The 26,619-nt window shown below is 40.3% G+C and overlaps 2 protein-coding genes and 1 long non-coding RNA gene across 3 annotated transcripts in view; all 3 read right to left on the bottom strand.

The window, feature by feature from the left end:
• LOC105387749 overlaps nucleotides 1-8,831 on the bottom strand; it is a 37,661-nt gene extending 28,830 nt beyond the window's left edge. The window contains exons 1-5 of the mRNA XM_048630567.1: nucleotides 8,673-8,831; nucleotides 8,030-8,162; nucleotides 7,096-7,181; nucleotides 6,909-6,990; nucleotides 6,637-6,718 (exon numbers count right to left, since the gene is read on the bottom strand). Of these exons, the coding sequence (XP_048486524.1) occupies nucleotides 6,637-6,718; nucleotides 6,909-6,990; nucleotides 7,096-7,181; nucleotides 8,030-8,161 (382 nt within the window). The 5' untranslated portion in view covers nucleotide 8,162; nucleotides 8,673-8,831. The remainder of the gene's footprint in view (nucleotides 1-6,636; nucleotides 6,719-6,908; nucleotides 6,991-7,095; nucleotides 7,182-8,029; nucleotides 8,163-8,672) is intronic.
• On the bottom strand, nucleotides 1,906-3,043 carry LOC119690477. The gene is made up of 3 exons (XR_007267823.1): nucleotides 2,966-3,043; nucleotides 2,605-2,747; nucleotides 1,906-2,520 (listed from the first exon to the last, which is right to left on the bottom strand). It is a non-coding gene; the product is annotated as an uncharacterized LOC119690477 (long non-coding RNA).
• A 3,928-nt stretch (nucleotides 8,832-12,759) lies between the features above and the next one.
• The window catches only part of LOC105385734 (attractin), a 45,704-nt gene continuing 31,844 nt past the window's right edge, over nucleotides 12,760-26,619 (bottom strand). The window contains exons 24-29 of the mRNA XM_048630541.1: nucleotides 25,766-25,780; nucleotides 19,095-19,305; nucleotides 18,475-18,580; nucleotides 17,811-17,897; nucleotides 17,373-17,477; nucleotides 12,760-16,858 (exon numbers count right to left, since the gene is read on the bottom strand). Of these exons, the coding sequence (XP_048486498.1) occupies nucleotides 17,374-17,477; nucleotides 17,811-17,897; nucleotides 18,475-18,580; nucleotides 19,095-19,305; nucleotides 25,766-25,780 (523 nt within the window). The 3' untranslated portion in view covers nucleotides 12,760-16,858; nucleotide 17,373. The remainder of the gene's footprint in view (nucleotides 16,859-17,372; nucleotides 17,478-17,810; nucleotides 17,898-18,474; nucleotides 18,581-19,094; nucleotides 19,306-25,765; nucleotides 25,781-26,619) is intronic.

Below are 26,619 nucleotides of genomic sequence, written 5' to 3'. Positions count from 1 at the left end.
AAACCTTAGGTAGTTCATAATACATACACAGTGCAGTTTATTTTTTTCATTAATCTGTAACCCAAGAGCATTACTTACATGAAACTTATCTTGAAGAATCATACTCTGAAAATATATTTTTTACAGGAGACATACATATTTTTACCTTCTTTTCACCTGGATGTTGGCATACTAGGAGCACTTCCATCTACTGGCTGGTCCGTTGGAGAGCTGGCTTCTAGCGAGCGGACAGCCAGACTCCAATTGCCACTACAAGACCAAGTATGGTCATCAACATGTTACGACATATGAATCAGTACTACCAGCCGGACACTCCCTTATTATTTATTCATAAAAAAACTTACGTATTTATAAGTACCTAAATAATTTTTTTTATGAAAGGGAAACTTATTGCCCTTTGATAAAATTTTAATTTATGTTAATAAATTAAAAGGGAAATGTGATACTGAACATTTTGTTCCTCAAGGTGGCAAACGGACGCTCTATATGAATCAGAATAACACACATCAAATATATTTTTTTCAGTACTGAAACAGCATTTACTGAAAAAAATAGATTGGTTACAAATAGAGATAGAGCTAGACTGTATTGAAAATAATTACGGGTCATCTTAATTGGTTACAGAGATATTATCAACGCCGTTGAAAATACGGTCCCTGAAGAATCACCCAAATAGTTCCTCATTGGGAAACATTGTTTCCAGTTTCCACGCAGACGATTTTGACAAAAAATGAGGCTTGCGCGTACTTAACTGTGCCGTGTGATAGCTCGGCGTACCTGCGCAGTTGTAACTGTGGTGATACTTGCACGTGTCGTAGGGCAAGCAATTTTTTTTTTTATATTTTTATATTATCCTTTTTTTATAGAAAAGTTATAGGACGTTTTAACTATTGAACTGTTTTGTCACTCTTTGCCAAGGAACAAATTGTTCTTAATTAGGGGCCTACACAGGATTTGTGCTTAGGGCCTCCGATGCTCTTAATCCGCCACTGCCCACACACATTTAAACTAGACCTAGTAGATGAAGAAACAGTTTGCAAAATTGTACAAAAATTAAAATCAAATGCACTAGGATATGATAAAATATCTCTGGATATGTTGGTCCTTACATTTCCACGTACATTACAAATTATAACATATATATTAAATTACTCCTTACAAACTTCAACTTTCCCTAAACTATGGAAAATCGCTCTAGTCAATCCTATTCCTAAAAAACCTGACCCCACTGACTACAAAGACCTAAGGCCAATTAGCCTGCAATCCACTTTATCAAAGATCCTGGAGAAAGTTGTACACCGGCAAATGTCGAATTATCTCGAACTGAATAAAATTCTACCTTCTGTTCAATCCGGGTTCCGTAAGGGTAGAAGCACATCTACAGCCCTCCTCGACGTGGTGGATAACTTACTGGCTTCCCAAGATAAGGGTAAAGCCACCATCTTGACGCTGCTAGATTTTTCCCGCGCATTTGATACGATTAATGTCTCGCTGCTGTTGGCAAAATTATCGTACTACGGGTTTGACGCTAACGCGGTGAAATGGTTTTACAGTTACCTAGACCAAAGATCGCAGATTGTGAAACTGAGAAAAAATGATGGCAGTACTAGTCTCTCAGCGAGCTATCCAGTGACCAGGGGTGTACCGCAAGGATCTATTCTGGGTCCACTCGTGTTCATTCTGTACGCCGCAGACATCACTAGTGAGGTGCAAAACTGTAATTTCCATGTTTACGCCGATGACCTTCAAATATATTTGGCGGGGCCCCCATCTAATACTGATTACACATGTAAACTTATCAATGAAGATCTTGAACGGATTGCAAAGTGGTCAAATAAAAACTCATTACATCTAAATCCAAACAAATCCAAGTACATGGTGATTGGTACAAAAAAACAGGTTAAAGACACTATTGTACATAATCCGAATATAATATTAGATGGAGCGGTTATAGAACGAGTTACGGAGGCGCGCAACCTCGGTCTTATTTTTGATAGCAGTCTGCGTTTTGAAAAACATGTCATGGAAATGATCAGAAACTGTTTTTATAGACTAAAAATCTTGTACAAAATGCGACCTTACTTAAATGTTGACCTCCGTATCCAATTGTGCGAATCGCTTGTACTTTCCAAACTAAATTATGCTGACACCGTATACGGCCCTTGTTTATTACGCAAAACGGAAAGATTGTTACAAAGAGTACAGAACGCCTGCGCGAGGTTCTGCTTTAATATACCTCCGCGCGCTCATGTTACACCGTTCCTTAACCGTTCAAACCTGTTGAAGATTGCTGCGAGGTGGAAACTGCATCTGGCCACTCTCCTCTTCGGTGTGGTGAAGCACCAGTCGCCAGATTATCTGTATGATAAGCTGGCCTGGGCCCGTAATCACCACACTATTAATACCAGAGCTGCAACTTATCTCATGCTGACTCCCAAACATAAATCTGCCATGTTTCGCCATAGTTTTAAATATCTCTCGAGCGACATATACAACAATCTCCCACCGCCTATCCGAGGTCTGAAAACAATTAATTCTTTTAAGTATCGTTTTAAGTCGTATTTATTAGCAATGCAAAAATCTATTTTATAAAATTGCACTTACCACGACCTTATCCTCAGTGCGTAAGGTAGGATTTCCATTGTTCCTGGATCTGCTTGAACACGGCGATGGCATGTGCAATAATATATACAAACTATTGGTTTTATTTATGTATTTGTATAATAAATACTGTCTCCATAGGTAATCTGTAAATTAAAAATATATTTATATGTTATTTCATTCTTAGGTACACACACACTTTCTAGCATATTACACTCACACATAGGCATACTATACTATACTCACTAACTCACATTTTAATTTCACACTAGGTACACAATATGTATGTATTTGTTTAAACTAAGTAGGTAGGTATATAGCAAAGTGGTTTAGTCCTATAAGATATTATCTGTCACACACTCACCATTAATAATGCATCACAGGTTATTGTCAAGTCTTGTTTTGTTTTTTTTTTAATTATTTTGTTTCTATTTTGTTATATCTATTTGGCAATGTGCGCTTGCGACGAGCGCAGCTGGGCGGGCCTCTCTGCCCTGGCGGTGCGAAATCCCGTTTTCATGAGTACACGTGATCACGTTGCGGCGTCGCTCGCGCAATAACTGTTTTTTTGTCAATATTATTTGTATTTGTTTCGTGCGTCACGCTGGGCATCCACTGAAACACCAGCACGGCTAGTATGGCCATAATAAGACAACATGTGAAGTGACTGATTAAATTGAGTCACTTTTTGATATCAGTCTTAAATGTTAGCATAGGGTGTACATGGGACTCGTTTTATTTATGTGATTTGGCATTAGTCCCAGTGACACTGTAACTTTTCTGCTCTGTGCAAATAAGTTTTTCAAATGTTATTTTTTTCCGAAAATCTCTCATTTGTGGTAGTTGTTTGTATTGTCTATGGTTTTTTGACAATTAAAATGTCACCAAACGTCAAACTTGAAGATAATTTTGACTCTTTGGTGCTTTCGAGAGTTTCGAGTGTATTATTTTGGTAATATTACTTTGCTTTGCGCTACCCCATGGATTCATATTGGCTCATTAAACTACTTTATTGAGTTTCTTGGACATCGTCTCATCAAATGATATACGACCAAGCACGCTCAGATTCCTTGGGAGTTCCTGCTATCGGCAGCCGTCGATGCATCGGATCCCTGAGACGAAGAACAAAAACAGCATGCCACCTGACTGATGACCCACCCACTGTCTACCCGGACCCAGGAGCTAGAAGGCCTTGAGAAAAAAGCCCGGGCAGGATCCTGGCGGGCTAGAATATCAACTTCGATGCTTGTCCCACGGCCTGACTGAATAATATTTATATAATCAATGGAAGGAAAAAAACAGTAGGTAAGTGCCAGTACCCGTGACATGTTATTATAATTGGGCATATGCACACAAAACAACTCAAAAAACTTTTTTCACATGGCACTACTTGGTCGGCTAGGCCTAAACCCTTCCTTCATTGGAAGGAAACCCCTACCCCAGCAGTGGGGACGTGATGGGTTATGATGATGATGAAGAGGACAATAGGAGTCATAATATTAGTTCATAAGTATAACTAAAATCTAATGAAACATTTTTGTTTGTTACAGAACATTGAAATTGGCTTTTAGGCAAGACGGAAGATGGTCAAAACCGGTCAGAAATTGATGCCCTAGACACGGTTGGAGAGCTCTTGTTGGCAGAAACCACCTGAATGGTGAATGGTGGTGCTGAATGATGGTCAGATGACATTAGCAACCTTGTGGTGAAACAATGAACTGGAGCGGCACCGAACTGAAAAAGTTGAAAAACTTGGCATACATACTATGAGACCCATTTGATGACTGATATAAGCAAAGTTCAGACTGTTCAGACTTACTTTTTATAATTTATTAATTAAAAGTTTAATAAATGTTTTACTTACCTAAAGAAAATATTATATTTTTATAACCATTTAAAATAGTTGTAAGTACATGCTAGCATACCCACTTATTTTTTTATAGTTAGTGTGTTGTTGATAAATAATAAAGCCTGACTAGGGTTTGTCACTGTAGTGAAAGGATTAGTCGCTGACTACCCGGTGTGCCGGATGTATTCAATGTACAGTTTATATGATTTACACTTCATGAACTCCACATTTAGCATTCAAACTATTCAATTAGCCACTTCATCTCAGTTAGTGTGTTGTTCACGTGTTGTTGATAAATCATAAAGCCTGACTAGGGTTTGTCGCTGTGGTGAAGGATTAGAATGAGTCGCTGACTGCCCGGTGTGCCAGATGTATTCAATGTACAGTTTATATTATTTACATTTCGTGAACTCTATATTTAGCATTCAAGCTATTCAATTAGCCACTTCATTACCTACATACTTTGACGTGAATAGGCAAACTTAAAGTATACTTAAGTATGGGAGACAACTGAAAATCTGTGATTTGTTCCTAAGGGCAAACATATGCGCTGAGTTGCTTCCCTTTTGGTCTGCTTCAACACACACTTTTCGCCTCTTAATTTAAGTGTACAAATGTTTAAGTGGAACAAATTAATGTCTATCTATCTAACTTATTAGCACATGTCAGCGACAGGATTTGAAACCACATCTCTTCCGTGAGGGGCGGGCGCTTACCCGTCTGAAGTAACACCGCTACATATAAGTAATATGATCTATAATTTTAGTCAAATAAAAAGAGGATGTGTGTTTTGACAAATGTTGTTTTTAAAGCATTTTCAACGGGTTATTAGAGTCCCGGATCATCCTCCCTATAAGTATTATAGTAATTTTCCTTTCCTGCATCTCTTCTTGTAGAGCAAGGATGAAATTAACAAAAACTAAACAAATAATTATTTGTGTCACATGTTATCACCACCTTCGAACTTGAGTGATATAATGCTACCTAAACAAATGTCAAACTGAGACATTGTGTGGATAAATTGGTACACCCATGTTAGGAAATAAGACAAATCTTCCAATCTCGCTGTCAAAATTGAAACTCACATCTTGTAGTGATTATTTCGTGTTGGCCATGTTAGCATTTGTGAGGACAACTGGTATCACACAATTTGTTGCAACTAGCTGTCATCTATATCTTGTCACCGCCATACTGTGCTACGCGTGCAGTGCTGTGTCCTTCGAGTTCCTCTAAGGCGCAGCAATAGCTGAGTGGATGTGCCTTTTTGACACGCAGCATATTGTCCAATGTTTTGTACTGGTACATATATATATATATATATATATATTTTGTTTGATTTAATTATTACTTAAGTTCTTTATATAAGTATAAGTACTTAGCTGTTTTTGAAAGTTACTGTATTTTTGTTTTTTCATATTTTTTTTTGCTGTGTGTCAAATAAATGATTTCTATTCTATTCTATTCTATTCTAATTGTACCTACCGAATATCTGAGTTACAATAATAATCAAATTATAGCCGTAAAGTTAAGTAGTTAGCTACCGTAGCTACCGTAGTACCTACCGTACGAAAACCAACACAAATATAAGTATTGACCGAACCGAAATAAATATACCTATACTTAGTACAATAGAAACTGTATTCCGAAAGTAAAATTATTACGTAAACAATATGCAATGAAGCTAACCGAATTGATAACGCCGCCCTGAGCTAACCTCAAAAACTTACGTCACACGAAAACCTAATAATATAGCCGTATTAAAACCACGCTCTGCTACCAAAATGTTGGATAAATATATTTAATAAAATAAATATTATATAGGTTTTTGCTCACGTGATGGTTCAAGGTCCAAAGCTCGGCGTGGAGGGCCCTCCCGATGCTTGAGTAATCCGTTTTAATCTTGAGGTTCTCACACACAAAATCACATGTCCACTTATAATCGTATACACAAATATAATGCCTAATAGCAGCTGGTAATATTTAACCGAAAATACAAATATTGCGAATATCGAGACCGCGCCGAAATACAAGAGCAGATAACCCGACGAGAGGCTGCCAACGACTGAGTAGACTGTCAAAAATAAAAGAACCTACCCACATACAAATATAAGAACCTACCCACATACAATTATTAAAGTGTTCGTCGGTACCGAACAGTTTGTAAGTAGGTACATTTGACAACGAACCTGTCGCCCTGCACTCATCGTGGGTGAACAGGCACTGGTCAGCGAGCCTTTGAGCTAGCATGGCGAGCTCTCGATCCCATTCCTGGAAAAAACTTAAAAGTATGTTTAAAAGAGCATTTCTAGAAGGCATGCCATAAACTTTATTCTTTGGTTAAATTTCGTTTAATGAATGCCACCTAAAATGCATGACAATAATGAATCCTAATTTGTTATGTTTATTTTAATTAGGTTCTCAATAGTTCTCATGCACTAGATATCTATTTGAGTCTTACCACAAACATCATAAGTTCTGGTTTTGGTAGTTTGGCTCCACCTCTAACTCTTTCATGTCCGCTTGCTACCTTTTGCCGTCGTCTGCAAGCAAAATGAATAAACCCACACTCTAAAGTAGGTATTAAAGTTTGGTTAATAAAAGGCTGCACGATAAAATAGATAGGTAAGTAAATAATCAATACTGACCTGTTGATGTAGTGAATCATAAAATGTTTCAGTTCGTCGTTGAACTTGACTTCCGTGTAGTTCTCGCAAGCCTCTCCCGGACCTGGCTGGAAACATACAACGTAACTACATAACTCAAAATGTTGGTACATACCTAGAGACTATCTAGGTACTGCCTTGTAATTTGAGTTTAGCCTAAACTGTTTAGGCAGATGTTTATTGACTATTGAGGATCTCTCTTTTCACTTAAACGGCGATTGTAAATGGGATTTTCAGTTCAGCGTTACGAAACTGTAAAAAGAACCGTTAATTATGGTATTTTGGACATTCGTGGGTAAGAGTTCCATGGTTTCTATCGCATCTCTGACCTCAGTAGTCAGATTTTACCTAATGTGCGATGCTAGCAATACGACGATAGCAATTAGTTACAAAACGTGTACTTATAGAGCCCTACAACGCAACTCTGACCTCAGTATACTGGCAGGCGACGTGCACTGCCCCGCGGCACAGGCGGGCGAGCCGCGCGCCGCACTGCAGCTCCGCGCACGCCAGTGACAGCAGCAGCAGCAGCGGTGGCAGTTGTGGCCTAGGGTGACGCATTCTGAGGGGGACTGGTGAACCTCTAGCGACACAAAAGCAATCAAGAGCCCACGACGACGCCCCATATAGATGCACGCTGCCGCTGTCTAACTAAACATCTCGCACACACAGTACATCGCCAGCTAGCAAAGCGAGCAAACTAGTCGAGCGAACATCGTTTCATCTCTTTACATACTTACTTTGATTCACACTACTAGCTACCGACTATAATCTTGCTATATACCTAGCTGGCGGTGTGGCGTGCTTAGTGCTTACAGATTGTTTCTAATACGCGATGCCTATATACTTTAGCAATTAGTTACAAAACGCGTATAAGTACCTACTTTACTTATCTATAGAGCCCTACAACTCTGACCTCAGTAAACTGGCAGGCGACGTGCACTGCCCCGCGGCACAGGCGGGCGAGCCGCGCGCCGCACTGCAGCTCCGCACACACCAGTGACAGCAGCAGCAGCAGCGGTGGCAGTTGTGGCCAGGAGTGACGCATTCTGAGGGGAACAGTGAGCTGCTAGATAGGGTGCTTCATCTCCAGTAGGCCGCCGACTCAATAGTGGGGAGTAGATCACATTTAACCTGAAGGCGAGTAGATAGTTCTGAAATTGCGAGCTATTACACTTCACACCAACCGTCAATGATTGAAGAATAGGTTTGTTAGTTTGACAAGGTACAAATGTATAATCGCTCCCAACTTGTATTAGCCGGTCACATGATAACTGCACAGGGTTCTTTCTTCACTTCTTATGGCATTCCATGATGTAGGTTCTATTCTAATACCTACTGTATAAATTAGGTATTTGAGCTAACTGAGCATACCTAGGTATAGTAATTTAGTAATGCAGGCTTTTGGGTTAGACTACTGTGGAAGGACACAAAAAGAAACATTTCTATGCTTGATTTCTGAAAGGAAAATCTTACAAAATTGTATCCAATACAAAATTGTTTCCAATACCTAACCTATACAATACTTACTTAAATAAATAAAATTATCGGGTACTTACCTAAAACACGCACACCACACACACTGTAAATTCACTTCCTAAATAACATTCTAAAACTAAATAAGGTTATCAAAATAAACATTATCTTAAATTAAATGCATATCAAAATATATTCAGTACAAAATACGCGTCGGTTGGCTATTCTCTGTAACATGACTATAACTGACATACGTCACTCGATATGTTATTGTATCTTCTTATTGTTCGGTCATGGACTAGGCATCTCACAGCCCGCCTCCCCTATGTAAACACCTCATGAATAATAGAATATTCAGCAGGGCGATCACGAAAAATATAGAATCGAATGCAGTGGCGGATTAAGAGCATCGGAGGCCCTAAGCACAAATCCTGTGTAGGCCCCTAATTAAGAACAATTTGTTCCTTGGCAAAGAGTGACAAAACAGTTCAATAGTTAAAACGTCCTATAACTTTTCTATAAAAAAAGGATAATATAAAAATATAAAAAAAAAATTGCTTGCCCTACGACACGTGCAAGTATCACCACAGTTACAACTGCGCAGGTACGCCGAGCTATCACACGGCACAGTTAAGTACGCGCAAGCCTCATTTTTTGTCAAAATCGTCTGCGTGGAAACTGGAAACAATGTTTCCCAATGAGGAACTATTTGGGTGATTCTTCAGGGACCGTATTTTCAACGGCGTTGATAATATCTCTGTAACCAATTAAGATGACCCGTAATTATTTTCAATACAGTCTAGCTCTATCTCTATTTGTAACCAATCTATTTTTTTCAGTAAATGCTGTTTCAGTACTGAAAAAAATATATTTGATGTGTGTTATTCTGATTCATATAGAGCGTCCGTTTGCCACCTTGAGGAACAAAATGTTCAGTATCACATTTCCCTTTTAATTTATTAACATAAATTAAAATTTTATCAAAGGGCAATAAGTTTCCCTTTCATAAAAAAAATTATTTAGGTACTTATAAATACGTAAGTTTTTTTATGAATAAATAATAAGGGAGTGTCCGGCTGGTAGTACTGATTCATATGTCGTAACATGTTGATGACCATACTTGGTCTTGTAGTGGCAATTGGAGTCTGGCTGTCCGCTCGCTAGAAGCCAGCTCTCCAACGGACCAGCCAGTAGATGGAAGTGCTCCTAGTATGCCAACATCCAGGTGAAAAGAAGGTAAAAATATGTATGTCTCCTGTAAAAAATATATTTTCAGAGTATGATTCTTCAAGATGAGTTTCATGTAAGTAATGCTCTTGGGTTACAGATTAATGAAAAAAATAAACTGCACTGTGTATGTATTATGAACTACCTAAGGTTTTATGCAAAATCCTGATTCATATGTATATGATTCATACGGGAAAAAACCTCACCCTATACAGAATGTTCCAAAAGTTTACTTCATGCTTTGGAAGGCTGGTAGAACACCTTAGGAGTGACCAGAATATCGCTATATATATATATATATATATATTCTCCAGACCGTGTTCGGTCAGTGTGACTGCGAGCTTCTCTCGTGTGCTCTCTGGTGGCTGTTATAGCCTAACTTATTGACGAAAGTGCGACCGCATTGACGGCAAGTCAGCACTCCTCCGACAACATTATAGCATATGGCTCTCGGTGGTCTAGCCTTGAGCTCGTCACGCTTGGCGTCGAGATCTTCTCTCCGTTTTGCCTCGAACTCAAAGACCTTCTTCCGCACGGTGAGCCTCCACTCTGATCGGTTCTCAGCCTGCATCTCCCAGTGTGACGGATCTATGTCACACCTCTTCATGTGACGCTTTAACACATCTTTGTGCCGCAGGAACTGGCCGCCTTGATTCCGCTTGCCTTCCTGTAGCTCGCCGTAGAAGATGCGTTTTGCGACTCTCTCTGTGGACATCCGGGAGACATGCCCGCACCAGCGCAGCTGCCGCCTCATCAGATATGCCTCTATTCCGCCAACGTTGGCCCGTCGTAACACAGCCGTGTTCCTTACGCGATCAGACCATCTGATGTTGAGTATGTCTCGAAGGCATTTAAGATGGAATCTATCCAGCACGCGTATATGCTTGCGGTATGGGCACCAAGTCTCAGAGGCGTAGAGGAGGCTGGGCAAAACAATCGCCATGTATACCGACACCTTTGTAGCCAACTTTAAGTCATGCGACCGGAATACCTTGACCCGTAGTTTGCCATACGCTGCAGCTGCTGCTCCGATCCTGTTGTTGATGTCGGCGTCAAGGTCACAATTCGATGTTATTGTGCTACCCAGGTACTTAAACTTATCCACTCGCTTCAGTGTGTCTTCACCAAGTTTTATAGTAAGTGGCACGTCGTCATTACCATGTGTGTGCAAACCCATGACCTCCGTTTTTTTCACACTGATCTTTAGGCCAAACTTACTGCATGACTCATTCAGACTGCTCATCAGCTCTTGCAGACCTTCTGGGGATTCCGCCACGAAGCACAGATCGTCTGCATACATTATCTCCGACACGATATCGTACGATACTTTGGTCCGTGCTCTGAGTCTTGCTAAGTTAAAGACATTCCCATCTGTGCGGAACCGAATACGAACGCCTTCGGAAGAGTTCTGTTGAGCTTCACGGACTACGACTGCAAAATATAGGGCAAATAGGGTTGGCGCAAGAACGCAGCCTTGCTTTACGCCGCAGATCACAGAGAAAAACTCTGACTGTTCCCCATTTGCAGTAACACAGCATTCCATGCCGTCGTGCAGGAGCCGCAGTATCCTCACGAACTTTTCCGTGCATCCCAGTTTCACCAGCATCAACCACAAGGCTTCACGTGGTACACTGTCAAATGCCTTCTCATAACCTTAGTAAAATCTCCATAGTTTTTGCGATATTGACAGTTTTAGAAATTTTCTGAAAATTGTCGCCCCAGACCAGTTTTTTGCATGTCAATTTTGTAAATTCAATATTTTAAGTTAGAATTTTATTTTGCGTAACCTTCTATAGTTATTCTATTGACGATAGTCCAAGAAAATTACGAAAAATGCTGTAATGTTTTAAAAAAAGATGGTTTTCCATGGTGTTCTTTTTTCTGTTTCTGATTCATATGGCAACAAAAAATTTTAACGACAATAACTCAAAAACTACTTTACTTACTACGAGTGCCTTTTCCAATTATACTTGTTATTTGCTATATCCATTTTCATATAAACATATGTTATGGACCTAAAAATGAAATAAAAAAATGGCCATATAAATCAGACGAAGAATGGGATTTCGAAGAACCACAAATTTCTTCTACTTGTATATTTTCAATATTTGCACACAACTAGATTTTTTCACTACAAATAAGTCTAGTTGCCTGCTATTCCCAAAAATCAAACCGTACAAGATCGAAGTGGACAAAAAAATTGCTGTAAAACTGAAAAAATCATTCACACGCTACTCAAGGATTTAAGAGAAGACTCTAATGAATGGCTAAATTATTAAAATTTCAAACATGTCGAAAAACGCGCAAGTCACGCTGCGGGGTTGGCGCGGTATACAGTTTTACCACCCATTCGCACAGTATTCCATGTAGGTACAGTACAAGCCGGCATGCGCAGGCAAAACTGTGGTGATACTTACGCGTGTGGTAGGCCCTTTAATCAGAGCAAACTCATTACATCGGACATATTGTGGATGAATAAAATGTAGGCATAAAATGAAAAAGCAGTAGAGGATGGGGGCCCCTGGAGGCCCGGGGCCCCAAGCACGTGCTTGTTGTGCTTATACGTTAATCCGCCACTGATCGAATGCGAGTGCGACTAGTGTCAACTTGACAGCACTTTCGAACACTTTTTACCTATCGAATTGACAGTTGTCGCACTCGCATTCGATTCTATACGTTAGCTCTTTTTTTCGTGATCGCCCTGCTGAAATCACTCTTATTTAGCGAAAAACTTATCATTATAAATATTATCCTTCGGGCTAGTCAAAGTTCTGTAGACCACAAGGCAAAATAGTCTTTATTAAACACTCTCCAACCCGTTGTACCGAGATCCTATAGAGTATAGATGTTCGGTATTTGGTTAGTTGAGGATAAAGTGCAAATTGCTGAAGTTAGCAGTGTATGATTTATAGGTGATCTATCTATTCAATGAAACAAAAAAGCTGATTGATATTTTGTTTTATTATGAAATACAATAATTTATTTGTCTGAATATTTACAATGCTCACTTCTTTAAACTATTATTCTATTTTTACATGTATTACCAACATTATACACAAAATCATACTGTATTCTACGGGTTTGTCGATCAAGACACTAACTTACAAACTGATACACCATGAATTAGTGCCTCAATCGTGTGTCAATAGGAATAGGACCCTTTAGGTATACGACACTAGATTGCTTCAAGGACTACAAAAAATCTCCGAGAAAGGCGCGAGCCCTATCGATGTGTTCAGTTTACGTGTAAGTAAGTAAAAAATTGAGGATTTATTATGAGAAATATAGTTATGCTACTCTTGTGGCAATGATATTGTTATCAAAAGTGACTTTCTGTATAAAACTTCACAAACGATGATGCACCTGACATGATGCAAGAAGAAAATCTCTTTTAAAGGAAAACAAGGCCTTTACTGACACACTTATGAAACACCTATTAACAAAATCAGAACTCAGAAACCACGCATTGACGCATAGTTTTAATGCATAATTAAGAAAGGGATGAAATTACGAACAATAATATTTTTCAATCAACTATCAAGTTGCTTACTTGTATTTAGCACCGCATTAGAACAAGATTACGCTTAATAAAAGTGTTACGTAGTTTTTAAACGAAAGGAAAAGATTAGAAGCTTTGAAGATAATCAGATCTTTAAAATTACAGTACGATATTAAATCTAGTGGCAGGGCATGCCATGGGGAACATCTATGAAAACAGTTGAAGTTAAATAACAATAGAATAAAAACCTACAAAATTCGTAAAATAAAAAATCTATTATGAATGTCCTAACTAAACGATAATTGATTGAAAAACATCGACACAGTTTATATTACATAGCTAAGCATTTATGATGAATATATACTTCATTCAAGACTCATACCTCACTCGTTTCTTCTTATATCTAAGTTTAATGTCCATCTTGATGATATAAAATATACTGCTGTAACCATCATTCAAATTTATATTTACTGTTCGTGGTGTATTTCTGATTTCCAATATTTATGGATTCTTGAAATAATTAAAAAGGCATACTTTATGGCCAGATCCTTACAAACCCTCAGAAGCATAAAATTCGTTTAGATATAATATAAATAATAAATAAAGGGTAAAAATGTATCGGAATGTCAGTTCGGTTCAGTTAAAATATTGTGAAAATTAAATCCAACGAATTCATATTATTACTTATGTGATTTCCAATAACGTATTTTTATTTCAGTATGAGGCGTCCTAATATTACAGGTCATAAAAAATGCGGACTTACTAATAATGCCAAATTAAACGTGATAAAATAATAAAAATAATTTCACATAAATACAAATTGGTTTTCGCTTAATTATTACTAGAAGCGTTAACAGTAGTTGGCAGTTCGTAAAATTTGTTTCAAATCAGAAAACTTTGTAAAAAAACATTTTATAAATCTAGCTACGTTTATAAGATCTGCCTTGTGATAATAATTAATTATCTTAAAAAATACTTACAATACAATTAACACTTAAAATAGTTAAGGCTTTACATGACGCACGAATACAATGTAACATACATAACTGTAAAACTATATTATTGTTTCCAAAAAATATGAAAACTCTAGCAAAATTCATACTCAAGCTATATACTTGCAAATAAATGCGTTATATATATAGAACTATAAAAATCTTTTCAGTCGTATCATTGTAATTAAATTATAACTTTCCATTTAAACGAAACGAATATACTAGATCCACTAGTAATTTCTAAAGTACACTTTTTTGTTTACAGATGTAGTTTAGTTTATAAGATTTATGTGAAGGTTGTCGATGTATCCAGGTTTTTCATGGATCAATGAATTTGATATGCTATGTGGTACAATAAACTATTTGAAGGTTTTATTAGTTGAAAGGAGAAAGTGGCATACAGGATATGTCGACCGTATGATTTCAGTATGTGTATAACTTTGTCAAAATAAAACTTCCAAACCGCCAACTTTACAAATAAGATTTTCGGAATTTTTATTTTAACAAGGTACATAAGTGTACACATAATTTTACTATGGAATCGACTGTAAATATATTCATTATTGAATACACGTATGTGTTACATAAATAAGTGTTCATTTCGATTGACTAGTGGTCAACATGCTATAAAAAAACAAACCTATTGCAGAACGTCACGCTGGTACATTTTTTTTTTACTTTACAACTACTCGCTTATCCAGTTATATTATACAGAGAAGCTAAACTTTACTGGCAGGCAACACAATTATATACTTACAAAATCTTACCCCCGTATTCATAGAACTCTTTAATACACTACAATAATGTTGCAATTCAGAAACTTTTCAATTTTATGAAATGTTATTAAGCTTTTATAATTGAATAGAAGTTACTTAACTGGCAACATTAACCTGAAAGCTATGTGTCAGTCAAAAAGTCGAAATTCGTATACTTAACGAATCTAGAAAAAGAACTACAAAGCCCTTTGCCAGTTCTATGAATACGGGAGTCAGTGAATATTATAATTCTAAATCCTTTTACAAAATTTACACCTACTTATACCATAGTGCGACTAAAATGCATTTATAATGAAACAGGCTTCCATTACACGTATGTGGCAATTACCAAGAGATGCAACTGATGTGATCGTCACGAAGTGGATGGGTGACCTTTTAATATTAAAAATAGCAATACCGCTATAGGTGAAACACTCGGTGCAGCAACGCACCTTTGCCTACCCCGTAGCGAATTCATAGGCGGGTTGACAGTTATGTGAACAAAATCCTACAATCTGTTAGGGCCTGTTCCTTTATAAATGCTTACCCATCAATAGATAGCCGTAATCAGTATCATTTTGATCAATTAAAGTACAATATACAATTATACAGTGTGTCTATTTTGGCAACATAGTAAACGGAAGGTTTCATTTTTTATTAAGTTTAACTTAAGTTTAAATGTTATTTTTGAAAGACTGCGTTTTCAGATCTGTTTAGTTAATAAAACTTGACGTTTCTTCTACATAATAGCATCGAATCGAAACTAGATTATATCATTTAAAACATTGTTTATAAAAATTTGAATTTTTTAAGTATTTGAGTGAGTTATTCATGCTTGTATAGTTACAAATAGGAGGTTCAGAAACTGACAAGAAAATTCACAAACTGCAGAGTTAGAACAATGCAACTAGCGGCAGAAATAGGAACTATCTTGAAATTTACTCTTCGAACCTCCTATCGATTTAATTTCATAAATAAATATGCAGATCTATACCGTTTATTAATACTGTTTCTTATTCGAAAATCATGGCGTCACAAAGCCGAGTCAAAAACATCGCCAGCGATCAACTACTTAGCTACTGAACTCATCTTGAAGACTGTCTTCTTAATTTTAGAGCTGACAAAACCCGTGGAACTTTATAAGTTTTGACAGTGCCCACTAATATTAAAATATTAGTCATTAGGGTGCAATTTGGTGGCGACAAAAGGTTGCAGCAGACGTGATGCAACGTCTATACTGGTTTCTATGCAATATTTCTAAACGACTCATTAGGCGGGTAGCGATATAATGCTCGACGATACGTTTATAGAAATAATGACATACAGGATGTTGCACAATAGGTATACTAAGCTAAAAGGGGGTGGGTGGGACTCAGGGGGCCATTGTGAACAACTTTTATTCTACGAGTTTTATAAATTCGCGATAATTTAAATTGGGTCTCCATACTAAAAGTTTGCATTTAGGTTTCATTTCCGGGCTTAGATTTAACACACACTGCTGCACATATAGGTTTTGGCGTATTATACCCTTTTTGCAACACCCTGTAGAAATAAGTACCTAGAAACTACGTGTCGTGTGCTGCAACCTCATGTCGTCGGACATCAATTTTCACCCTTACAACGAGTTCCATTTATTAAATAACGTTACAAACAAACATACCGTGAGTATTAATGTACGCCAACAGGCGACCAGTGTTGAGCAATACGCGAACCACAGTCTATATACAATACAATATACATTGTGTACGTACATCATATTATAAGAGTTCTTATTTACACTGCCGCCACTTGTGTATCTGTAACAAGGAAAACAGCATTAATAAAGTAAGGGCGATATTTTACATTAGCAGCACACCTATGTATAAACAACAATATGGAAGCGCGAACGTACTCATGCTATCCATCATGGTGTCTAAAAAGGTTTACATAGGGAAGCATTTTTTTTTTGCAATGTTTATCAGAATAACCAGATTGTCACCCACTTTTGCAACACCTATACTCTATCTATACATCTTATTAATGGTTTTTTGACGTTCGCTTATGTCTGGTAATTGAAGTTGGTTTTCGTTTGCAGTCATCAAATATTTATGGCATTTCGAATGTCAAAAACCAATAATAAGATGGACAGAGTATAGCATAAAGAACAGTACTGTTGATACGTCTCTCCAGGAGGCTTTTTTCGTGCACCTTGGGTGTTAACATATTATGTACTTATACAATAATTATGTATATGTGTTGGTGGTGGTGGCGGTGCCCATCTTCGAGTCGGATGGCCGTGTGTAACATCTCCCCACATATTATGACTATTACCTCAGTGTCGTATCGGCTTGGCGTGCTTGTGCGCGTGCTGCCCGAGTGTGACCAGCGCCGACGCCACCGCCAGCCCGCCCAGCGGCGGCGCGCGCCCCGTGCCGCCTGTGGACGATATATTGAAAATATGAGCACCCTGTAGAGTAAGAATTGGGAGGGAGTGTGGACTGCAGATTGTAAACATTAACACTCTGTAGAGTGAGCGTTGGGAGGGATTGTGGACGACAGATTATATAGAGGGAGACATTGTAGTTTTTTAAGATATTATAAAAATACGTAAGTCAAAAAAAGTCTTTATAATTATTTTTTTGGATCAAGACTGTTTTCGTCATTGCATTCTACAGACCGTTTTAGAGAAAAAATGTGATTCAGCTCAGTTATAAACAGCAGCTGCAGCACCCTGTATAATAAGTTTATAAAATCATAATCTTATCTTACCTGTAGGAAGCCGCACTAGCAGCGATAACACCGCCGCTCTGGCGCCCACACACGGCTCTAAAGCCACGGGGGCCGGGACGCCTGCGCCTAAAACATAAACTTATGTTTACAATTCAGTATTACACTTTTAACACTCATGTTCTTTTTCGTCAACACGTACATAAATACTTGTCTACTGACTTTGAGAGTAGATAAAAGTGCATTTATGCATTGGGAACGACACTTTTACCACTAGAACTCATATTCCAATGAATCCCACAGGCAGTTGACACTGGCACGCATTTTAGTGTGCAAATATGCCTCTAATCTCAGACAACTGTATCGAATGTCAAGATAAATTTTAAACAATGATTGCTATCATAATAACATTACACACTTTATCATTCTTTTATTTTGATCTTGTAAGTGTCTTTTTCCAGCTTCAAAATACTATCGCTATCTCTCTCCCTCTCCCAGAACAAACGTATATATCCTCACCGCTCCCACACTTGTCCAGCTCGACGCACACCTGGCTGAAGGCTATCGCTATCTCTCTCCCTCTATTACAATAATCGTAGCGGCATAGCGCTCTAAAGATTTAACATTTTTTTAATGGTTTTTAGATTATCTGACTTTTATTATTAGCGTTTCAATGACTAGATCTAGATAAACTAGATGTCCTCACCGCTCCCGCACTTGTCCAGCTCGACGCACACCTGGCTGAAGGGGCGCGACGCCATCTGCTCCATCTCCACGAACAGGCGCTGCCGCCGCCGGTACATGTCGTATTTCTGAGGATGAGTGTGAAACATGTGATTATGGATATACATGGAAAGAGTGAGTGGGTGTGTCTTTGGATGAATGTAAAATGGGAAACAATGGAAATGGTAAGAGTGTGTGTTGTGTTCCTGCGGACGAGTGTCAAATGTGTGAATATAAAAACAGAAAGTAAGAAAGAACGAGTAGGTGTTTCTGTGGATGAATGTGAAGTGTGTGATAATGGAAATAGAAAGACTTCTTGTTTCTTTGGATGAGTGTGAAGTGTGTCAGAATGGATATGGCAAGAGTGAGTTTCGGAATACAATTGAAAGATTGCCTGTGTGTATCTGTGGACGAATGTACAATGTGACAGAATGGAGATAGAAAGAGTAGACGAATTTAAATGGAACCAAAATTCAATACAGAATTAAGCTTCCGATTGATAACATTTAATATTGGGTAATCAATAAGACCACTCAATTTCAATATAAAAGTGACATGTAAGCAAATTCATATCAATTCGTTAGTAACCACTCATTAACTAACCTGTTTAATCTTCCACGCCGCCGCAGCAACCAGCAACAGCAGCAGAAAGCACGAAGAGAAAGTAATGAAAAACTGCTGCAGATTCAGCTTCGGGTACTGAGAGAACGAGATCTGTATCCACAGCGGCGGCTTGAAGTCGTACACGTATACGAAGAAAGTTGTGAGTGTGACGTTGTCTTCTATGCCGAAAGCGTGCTCGGATTTGGCGAATCTGTGGGGGGAAAGGGTTTGTTAGTTGAGCCTTTGTAGGGAAAAAAGTTTAAATGTTTCGGAGGGAGTAAGTAGGTAATAGTAGATGGTGGCTAATCGGGTTCCCCTCATCTCGCCTAATATTTATTAACTCGTAAGGTCTAAACTTTTTTGGTAGAATCATCACTTCGCCAAGACTTATGTGGCATAAGACTCGTTTTGTCTAAAACTCTTTTGGCACAAACTTGAAACACCTAAGTCTCGTTTGCTCAAATTGTTCCTATTGGTATAATCTTGTTTCTCCTAATATTATCTTAATAAATACTATATTAAGTATGTTTTAAATGTACAAATTGTGTTATTTTTCTCCTACATCCCGAAAATCATGATATTGAATGATCAAAATATCGAAAGTGAATAACCATTACAAGATTACAAACGCCATTAAACCCCATGGGATCGAAACCTAAAGATAGGTGTGACGACGAGCAAAGCGAGGAGGAGCGTGTTAGGTGCTGTTAGCGACGCACATTTCGATATTTGCTATTTATTACAAATGTGATATTTAAAGCTATACCTGTTTGTCAGGGGCGTGCGACGGGTAGTAATTTTATTAATCTTAACAATTTTTCTACGATCAAAGTTAGTCTAAATTCGAGACCCAAGCCCGCCGCACGCTCCTCTTGCCTTTTGAAGTGTAAAGCTACCTTCCGAAATAAATAATTGTTGAGTTTGTCCAAAAATCGGTCTTTCGCCTTATCTACGCCACCATCCACTTTCCTACAAGTTACAAAGTGGTCTTCGAACCGGATCAATCCATGCAAGCTCCAAGGAAGATGGTGAACACCCGTAGTGCCCTTCGCAAGGAGATGGAGGCACCGACCAGGGCGCACTCGGACACGCTCGTTACGCAACGATTATTTGTTTCACCAAACGAAGAGAAGCCCACCACCAGTGCACGCAGCGTGAAAACAGAAGGACAAGCGAAGGATTTGTCCAACTTCAAGTTGCCGACGGAAAAGGATCGGAAGTCAAAATCCAACAGATCCTCATCATCTGCAGCTCTGGCACAGAAGAAGAAGTTAGAACTTGAAGCGGCAACAGCAAAGGCTCGGATCCAAATGGAATTAATAGACGCAAAGCTAGAAGCAGACCTAGCAGCCGTAGAAGAAAAATACAGTTCACTATCGTCGAGGAGTACCAACGGCAGTGACGGCAAGGACATCGAGAAATGGCTCGATCAAAGTCAGCGAGAACTGGAGAAGCACAGGGCCTGCACTGATGGTGCAACCGCAGGTCCCGCGCGCCCGCCGGCTGAGGCCGGCACTGATGGTCCAGTTCAGCAGCTCACCGCCGCCGCCGCCGCTCCACCGCCGGGTCAAGCCGGCACTGATGGACCCATTCTGCAACTTGTTAGTGCAATGAAGGAGCTAGTTACCAGCACGGTCGCCGGTAACAACAACAACCTACTTACTAGGATCAGCACACCTAAAGAGCTGCCACCGTTCTATGGGGATCCAACTGAATGGCTAGCGTTCAAACAAGCCTACGAGGAGTCCACATCGCTATGCAACTTCAGTGAGAGGGAGAACGTCTGGCGATTGAGAAGGTGTCTACGCGGCGCCGCGCGAGAGACCGTGGCCGCCCTGCTCATGACCGCCGCCGCGCCGCGCGACGTGATGGCCACGCTTGAGCTACAATTTGGGAACGCAGACATCATATTATCGAAGATTATGAGTGATATTAAAAAACTAAATCCAGTTTCACCAGAATATCAGAAAGACATTGTGCCATTTTCAATAAAGGTGAAGAATTACGTGGCCGCCGTGCGCGCGCTGCACCGCGATGAGTACCTGGAGGGAGTCAGCGTAGTCAACATAGTGCTCTCCAAGTTGCCTACAGTGCTAGTGTCGAAATGGGCTGACTACAGTTACCCGCTCATCACACAGGGATGCAAGTCACGATTGGATATAATATCAGACTTTTTAAATGAAGAAGCAGTGAAAATATCAACATGTAGTGCTAGTTTGATGAACATTCGTGATAATAAACGTAAACAAATGGAGAACAGTTATTACAACCAACCACAAACAGTTTTAGTACAAAGTGCACAGTACAAAGACAGATTAGAAGAAAAGTGCCGGTTTTGTCGTATTTCAAAACACAAGTTAACTGAGTGTAAAAAGTTTAAACGTTCATTACGTAAGGACCGCTGGGCGTATGTGAAACGAACGGGACTTTGTTACAAGTGTTTATCATCGCATCATGATAGACAAACGTGTCCAGCCGCCGTGTGTGACGTAGACTATTGCGGTGAATCTCACCATCGTTTACTACACTACGTACCTAGTTCGCGTCAGAACAATACCGTCGCCGTGCAAGTGTCACAAAGTGAACAAAATGACTCTGAACAACAAAGTGAAAGTCACGAAACTGTTACCCATATAAATTCAAACGGCTGTTCAGTGTTACTAAAAGTAGTGAAAATAAACATTCATGGACCTAACGGTGTTATCAGTGCTACCGCATTACTGGACGATGGTTCTACTGTGTCGCTGATAAGCGCCGCCCTCGCCGCGCGGGCCGGGCTGCGCGGGCGCAGGCAGGCGCTGCGTGTGCGGGGCGCCTGGGACAATACCGACCTAGTGTGTGATACCGAACTAGTAGACTTTACTTTATCTAATAAACAAGGAACAATACATAAAATCAGTGCGCGTAGTGTGAATGAACTTAACTTACCGGTACAGAACTTAACTCAAATAAACTGTGAGAACTTTAATTACTTACGTGAACTGAAAGGTGAATTGTGTACTGAACATTTAAAACCGGAAGTGCTGATCGGCCAGGACAACTACCACCTGCTGCTACCGCTGGAAACATTAAGCGGCAGTCAGAATGAGCCGTGCGCCACCCGCACGCCGCTGGGCTGGTGCGTGCACGGCCGCGTGCCGCGCGCCCGCGGCCCCGCCGCCGCCGCCTCCGCGCCGCTCACCACGCATTCTACACTCTTCATCAGCGACGAAGCTGAACATCATCACAATCACGACAATCTGCACGAAGTAGTACGCCGCTCATTTGAGATCGAGTCCATGGGCGTGTCCGCCTGCAACCCGCGGCAGAACACGCAGGACCAACGAGCCTGGGAACATCTGGAACAAACTTCCAGGCTTGTTAACGGTCAGTGGCATGTCGGCTTACCCTGGAAGGATATTAATTGCGTAATGCCCGACTCTTATCAGAATGCTATAGCTAGATTGAAAGGAGTAGAACAAAAGATGAACAAAAATGAAGAATATGCCGAGAGATATAAAGAGAGAATCCGGCACCTATTAAATAACGATTATGCAGAAGAGCTGGAAAACTGTGAAGTTACACCTAAGACATGGTACTTGCCGCATTTCGGCGTGGACAACCCCAACAAAAAGAAACTGCGCCTTGTGTTTGATGCAGCAGCTCAATCTTCAGGGTTGTCACTGAACGACTACCTACTAAAAGGACCGGACCTACTCATGTCACTATTTGGAATAATGTTGCGGTTCAGAGAGAAAAGAATAGCCGTAATAGGAGACATTAAAGACATGTTTTTGAGAATAAAAATTCAAAAAGAAGACCGAGATGCCCTACGCTTTGTTTTTAGAGGAAACCCTAACTCTGAAAATAAAAAACCACCACAGAAACAAAGCACAAATAATGAGTCACCGCCAGTGAAAACCTATGTGATGTCATCCCTAATATTTGGTGCTAATTGTTCACCATTTGTTGCACAATTTATAAAAAACAAGAACGCCCGCCGGTTTGAGCAATCCATGCCCGCCGCCGCCGCCGCCGTGGTCCGCCAGCACTACATGGACGACTACATCCACAGCGTGCCGGACGAGGAGACCGCTATCAGGCTTATCAAACAAATTACCTACATACATTCACAAGGTAACTTTGAAATACGCAACTGGAACAGCAACAGCGAGAGTGTACTAAACAGCGTGCCAAAAGAGACCCTCGGTGAAGCGGCCGTAAAGTTCAAAATCGGACAACAATATGAAGGCGAACGAACTCTCGGATTGATATGGCACACAAAAGATGACTCACTAGGATTCGATATCTCATTCAAGAAAATACCTGAAAGAATAATAAACGGAAAACAAAGACCAACCAAACGAGAAATGTTGAGAGTTGTAATGTCAATATTTGATGTTCATGGATTCTTATCACCATTCACTATCAATGGAAAAATAATATTGCAAGATACATGGAAACTTAATAATATTCAATGGGATAATCAAGTACCAGACGAAATATACGCGAGATGGCAACAGTGGATTTGTTTACTACAATCATTACACGATCTGCGCATTCCAAGGCACTATGTAGCTGCGAAAACAAGAGCAAGCGAGACAGAGAGAGAACCGACAAGTCATCCGTCCTCCTCGCACTCAGGCAGCGCCTCACAAGCCGCTACGCCGCTGCTACGAAACCAGTCCGTAGCATCCCCGCTCCCGCCTGCGCCTACGCCGCTGCTACGAGACGCTACGAGCGATAAACAGCTGATAGCCGATGCCAACTGTTATAGAAACCTACAGATGCATATATTTTGCGATGCTTCAACAAAAGCATTTTGCGCCGTAGCTTACTGGCGCTGGATAAATAATGATGGCCGCGCGCAAATAGCATTTATAGCAAGCAAATGCCGAGTGGCGGGAAATAAACCGATAACAGTGCCGCGCTTAGAACTACAGGCCGCAGTACTGGCCGCCCGACTGGCTGATACTATAACAAAAGAGCACAACATGACTGCTACACGCAAGTACTATTGGAGCGACTCGACTACAGTGCTGCATTGGATTAGAAATAACGCTCGCAACTATAAAACTTATGTGGCGAACAGACTGGGTGAGATCGATGAACTTACACAAATGAATGAATGGCGTTACATACCTACCAAGATGAACGTCGCAGATGTCGCTACTAGAGAAAGCTATGATTGCGAAGTTTTGCAGCAGGAATGGTTGTATGGACCTGCGTTCTTGAAGGACAGTGAAGTTGATTGGCCGCGTGACGTCATTGAACCTGAAATAAATGAAATAACATTAGAATGCGTCACAGTCGTACAAACCGAAGAGAAGAACTTACCTGTACCTAACCCCACCGCCTTTTCTTCGTGGCTGCGCCTGCTGAAATCTACCTACAGAATGATGATATTCTTGGACACAGGAATACTGGCACTGAAAAGAAAATTTAAAGACAGAAAATACACTTACGACCTTGACGGCAGCATAATGGAAAGAGCTGAAAGATTACTGATACGGAACTCACAATATGAGTCATTCAGCTCAGAAATAACTCTCCTGAAAAATTCAAAAGGCATACCTACCTGCAGTAAACTACTTACCTTATCGCCGTACCTCGATGAACACGGAGTCCTGCGTGCTGGCGGCCGTATCGACGCTGCTCCCGATGTGTCACCTGAAACAAAAAGACCTGCGATACTGGACGGACGAAATTACATCGCACGATTGATAGTCAGGCATTACCACGTCGCCGCTGCGCATGGAAACCAAGAGACGGTAGTAAACGAGCTGCGACAAAAGTACTGGATCACTAGATTGCGACCTACAGTGAAAAATGTCGTATCTAAATGTATGGTATGCAAATTAAGGAAATGTAAACCGGAAATACCAAGGATTGGTGACTTACCTGCGGCCAGAATGGCCCATCATCAGCGCCCATTCTCCTTCTGCGGCTTAGATTTATTTGGCCCGATGGAAGTGACAGTCGGAAGGCGCCGTGAAAAGCGATATGGAGTTCTCTTCACTTGTCTCACTACAAGGGCGATACACATTGAGACAGTGCCCTCGCTTACTTCCGATTCCCTCATCATGGCAATCCGCCGGAAGGCCTCGAGGCGAGGATGGGCAACCCAGCTGTTCTCTGATAACGGCACGAACATGAGAGGAGCTGACGTTGAGATGAAGAAGGCAATAGCTGAGTTAGACCAACGAGCTCTGATAGATGAAGCCATGAACCACGGCACTAAATGGACATTTATACCACCCGTCAGTCCTCATTGGGGTGGGGCCTGGGAGCGGCTGATCCGATCAGTGAAAACTTCACTGAAGGTCGTGCTGAGAGAACGGGCACCGAGAGACGAGACATTGTCAACCCTGTTAGCTGAGGTCGAGAACATAGTCAACAGTCGCCCACTAACACATGTCTCAGTGGAAGCCGGAAGTATGGAAGCCCTAACTCCAAACCATTTCCTCCTTGGCTCATCATCAAATTTGCCACAGATGGGAGTTTTTGATGACTCAGACCTGTACCTGAGGAAGCAGTGGAGAATAGCACAGCGATTAACCGACATGTTCTGGAAAAGGTGGGTCAGAGAAGTGCTGCCAGACATGATACCCAGGAAGAAGTGGACCAAAGAGGCGAGACCCTTGCAAGTGGGAGATCTTGTGTACCTCGTTGACCCAGATGGACCAAGAAACTTATGGCCAAAAGGCCTAATCAACGAAGTATGCCCAGGCAGAGATGGCCGGACCAGAATGGTCAAGATAAGAACGAAGTCGGGAGTACTCACCCGATCCGCTGCACGCGTCGCTCGAGTTCCCATTGAGGTGGAGTGCTGCTAGCCGCACTGGGGTGGGGCATGTTAGCGACGCACATTTCGATATTTGCTATTTATTACAAATGTGATATTTAAAGCTATACCTGTTTGTCAGGGGCGTGCGACGGGTAGTAATTTTATTAATCTTAACAATTTTTCTACGATCAAAGTTAGTCTAAATTCGAGACCCAAGCCCGCCGCACGCTCCTCTTGCCTTTTGAAGTGTAAAGCTACCTTCCGAAATAAATAATTGTTGAGTTTGTCCAAAAATCGGTCTTTCGCCTTATCTACGCCACCATCAACTTTCCTACAAGTTACAGGTGCACATGTTCGTCGAAAGCAAAGCGGAGCGTTACCCACATAGCGGAAAGTTAAATAATGCAAGGCACCTGTTTGCGCTATGTAGGGAGACGCTTCGTCAAAGTTAAAGCCAAATGAATATTAGTTTGTATAAGCTATGCCATAGTATTGTTAGGCTATTTGAGATTTGGCCATACCATTATTAGGCTAAACAAGATTATGCGAAATAACTTTTTACTAAACGAGATTTATGCCATACGATTTTCAGCGAAACGAGACTTTGACCAAACGTTACTATGCAATAAGAGATTAGGCAAATAAATCTTTGGCTAAAAAAGGTAGAATGCTGGCCAATCCCATCTTTACAGATCCCCAATTCTACACATTTATTTTTTACTTATTCACATTTGTTTTTCAAGGTAAAAAAGCGATAGT

Source organism: Plutella xylostella, chromosome 26 (genome assembly GCF_932276165.1).
Source record: "Plutella xylostella chromosome 26, ilPluXylo3.1, whole genome shotgun sequence".
Classification (NCBI taxonomy): Eukaryota; Metazoa; Arthropoda; class Insecta; order Lepidoptera; family Plutellidae; genus Plutella; species Plutella xylostella.
This window is presented reverse-complemented; position numbering and strand designations above follow the sequence as displayed.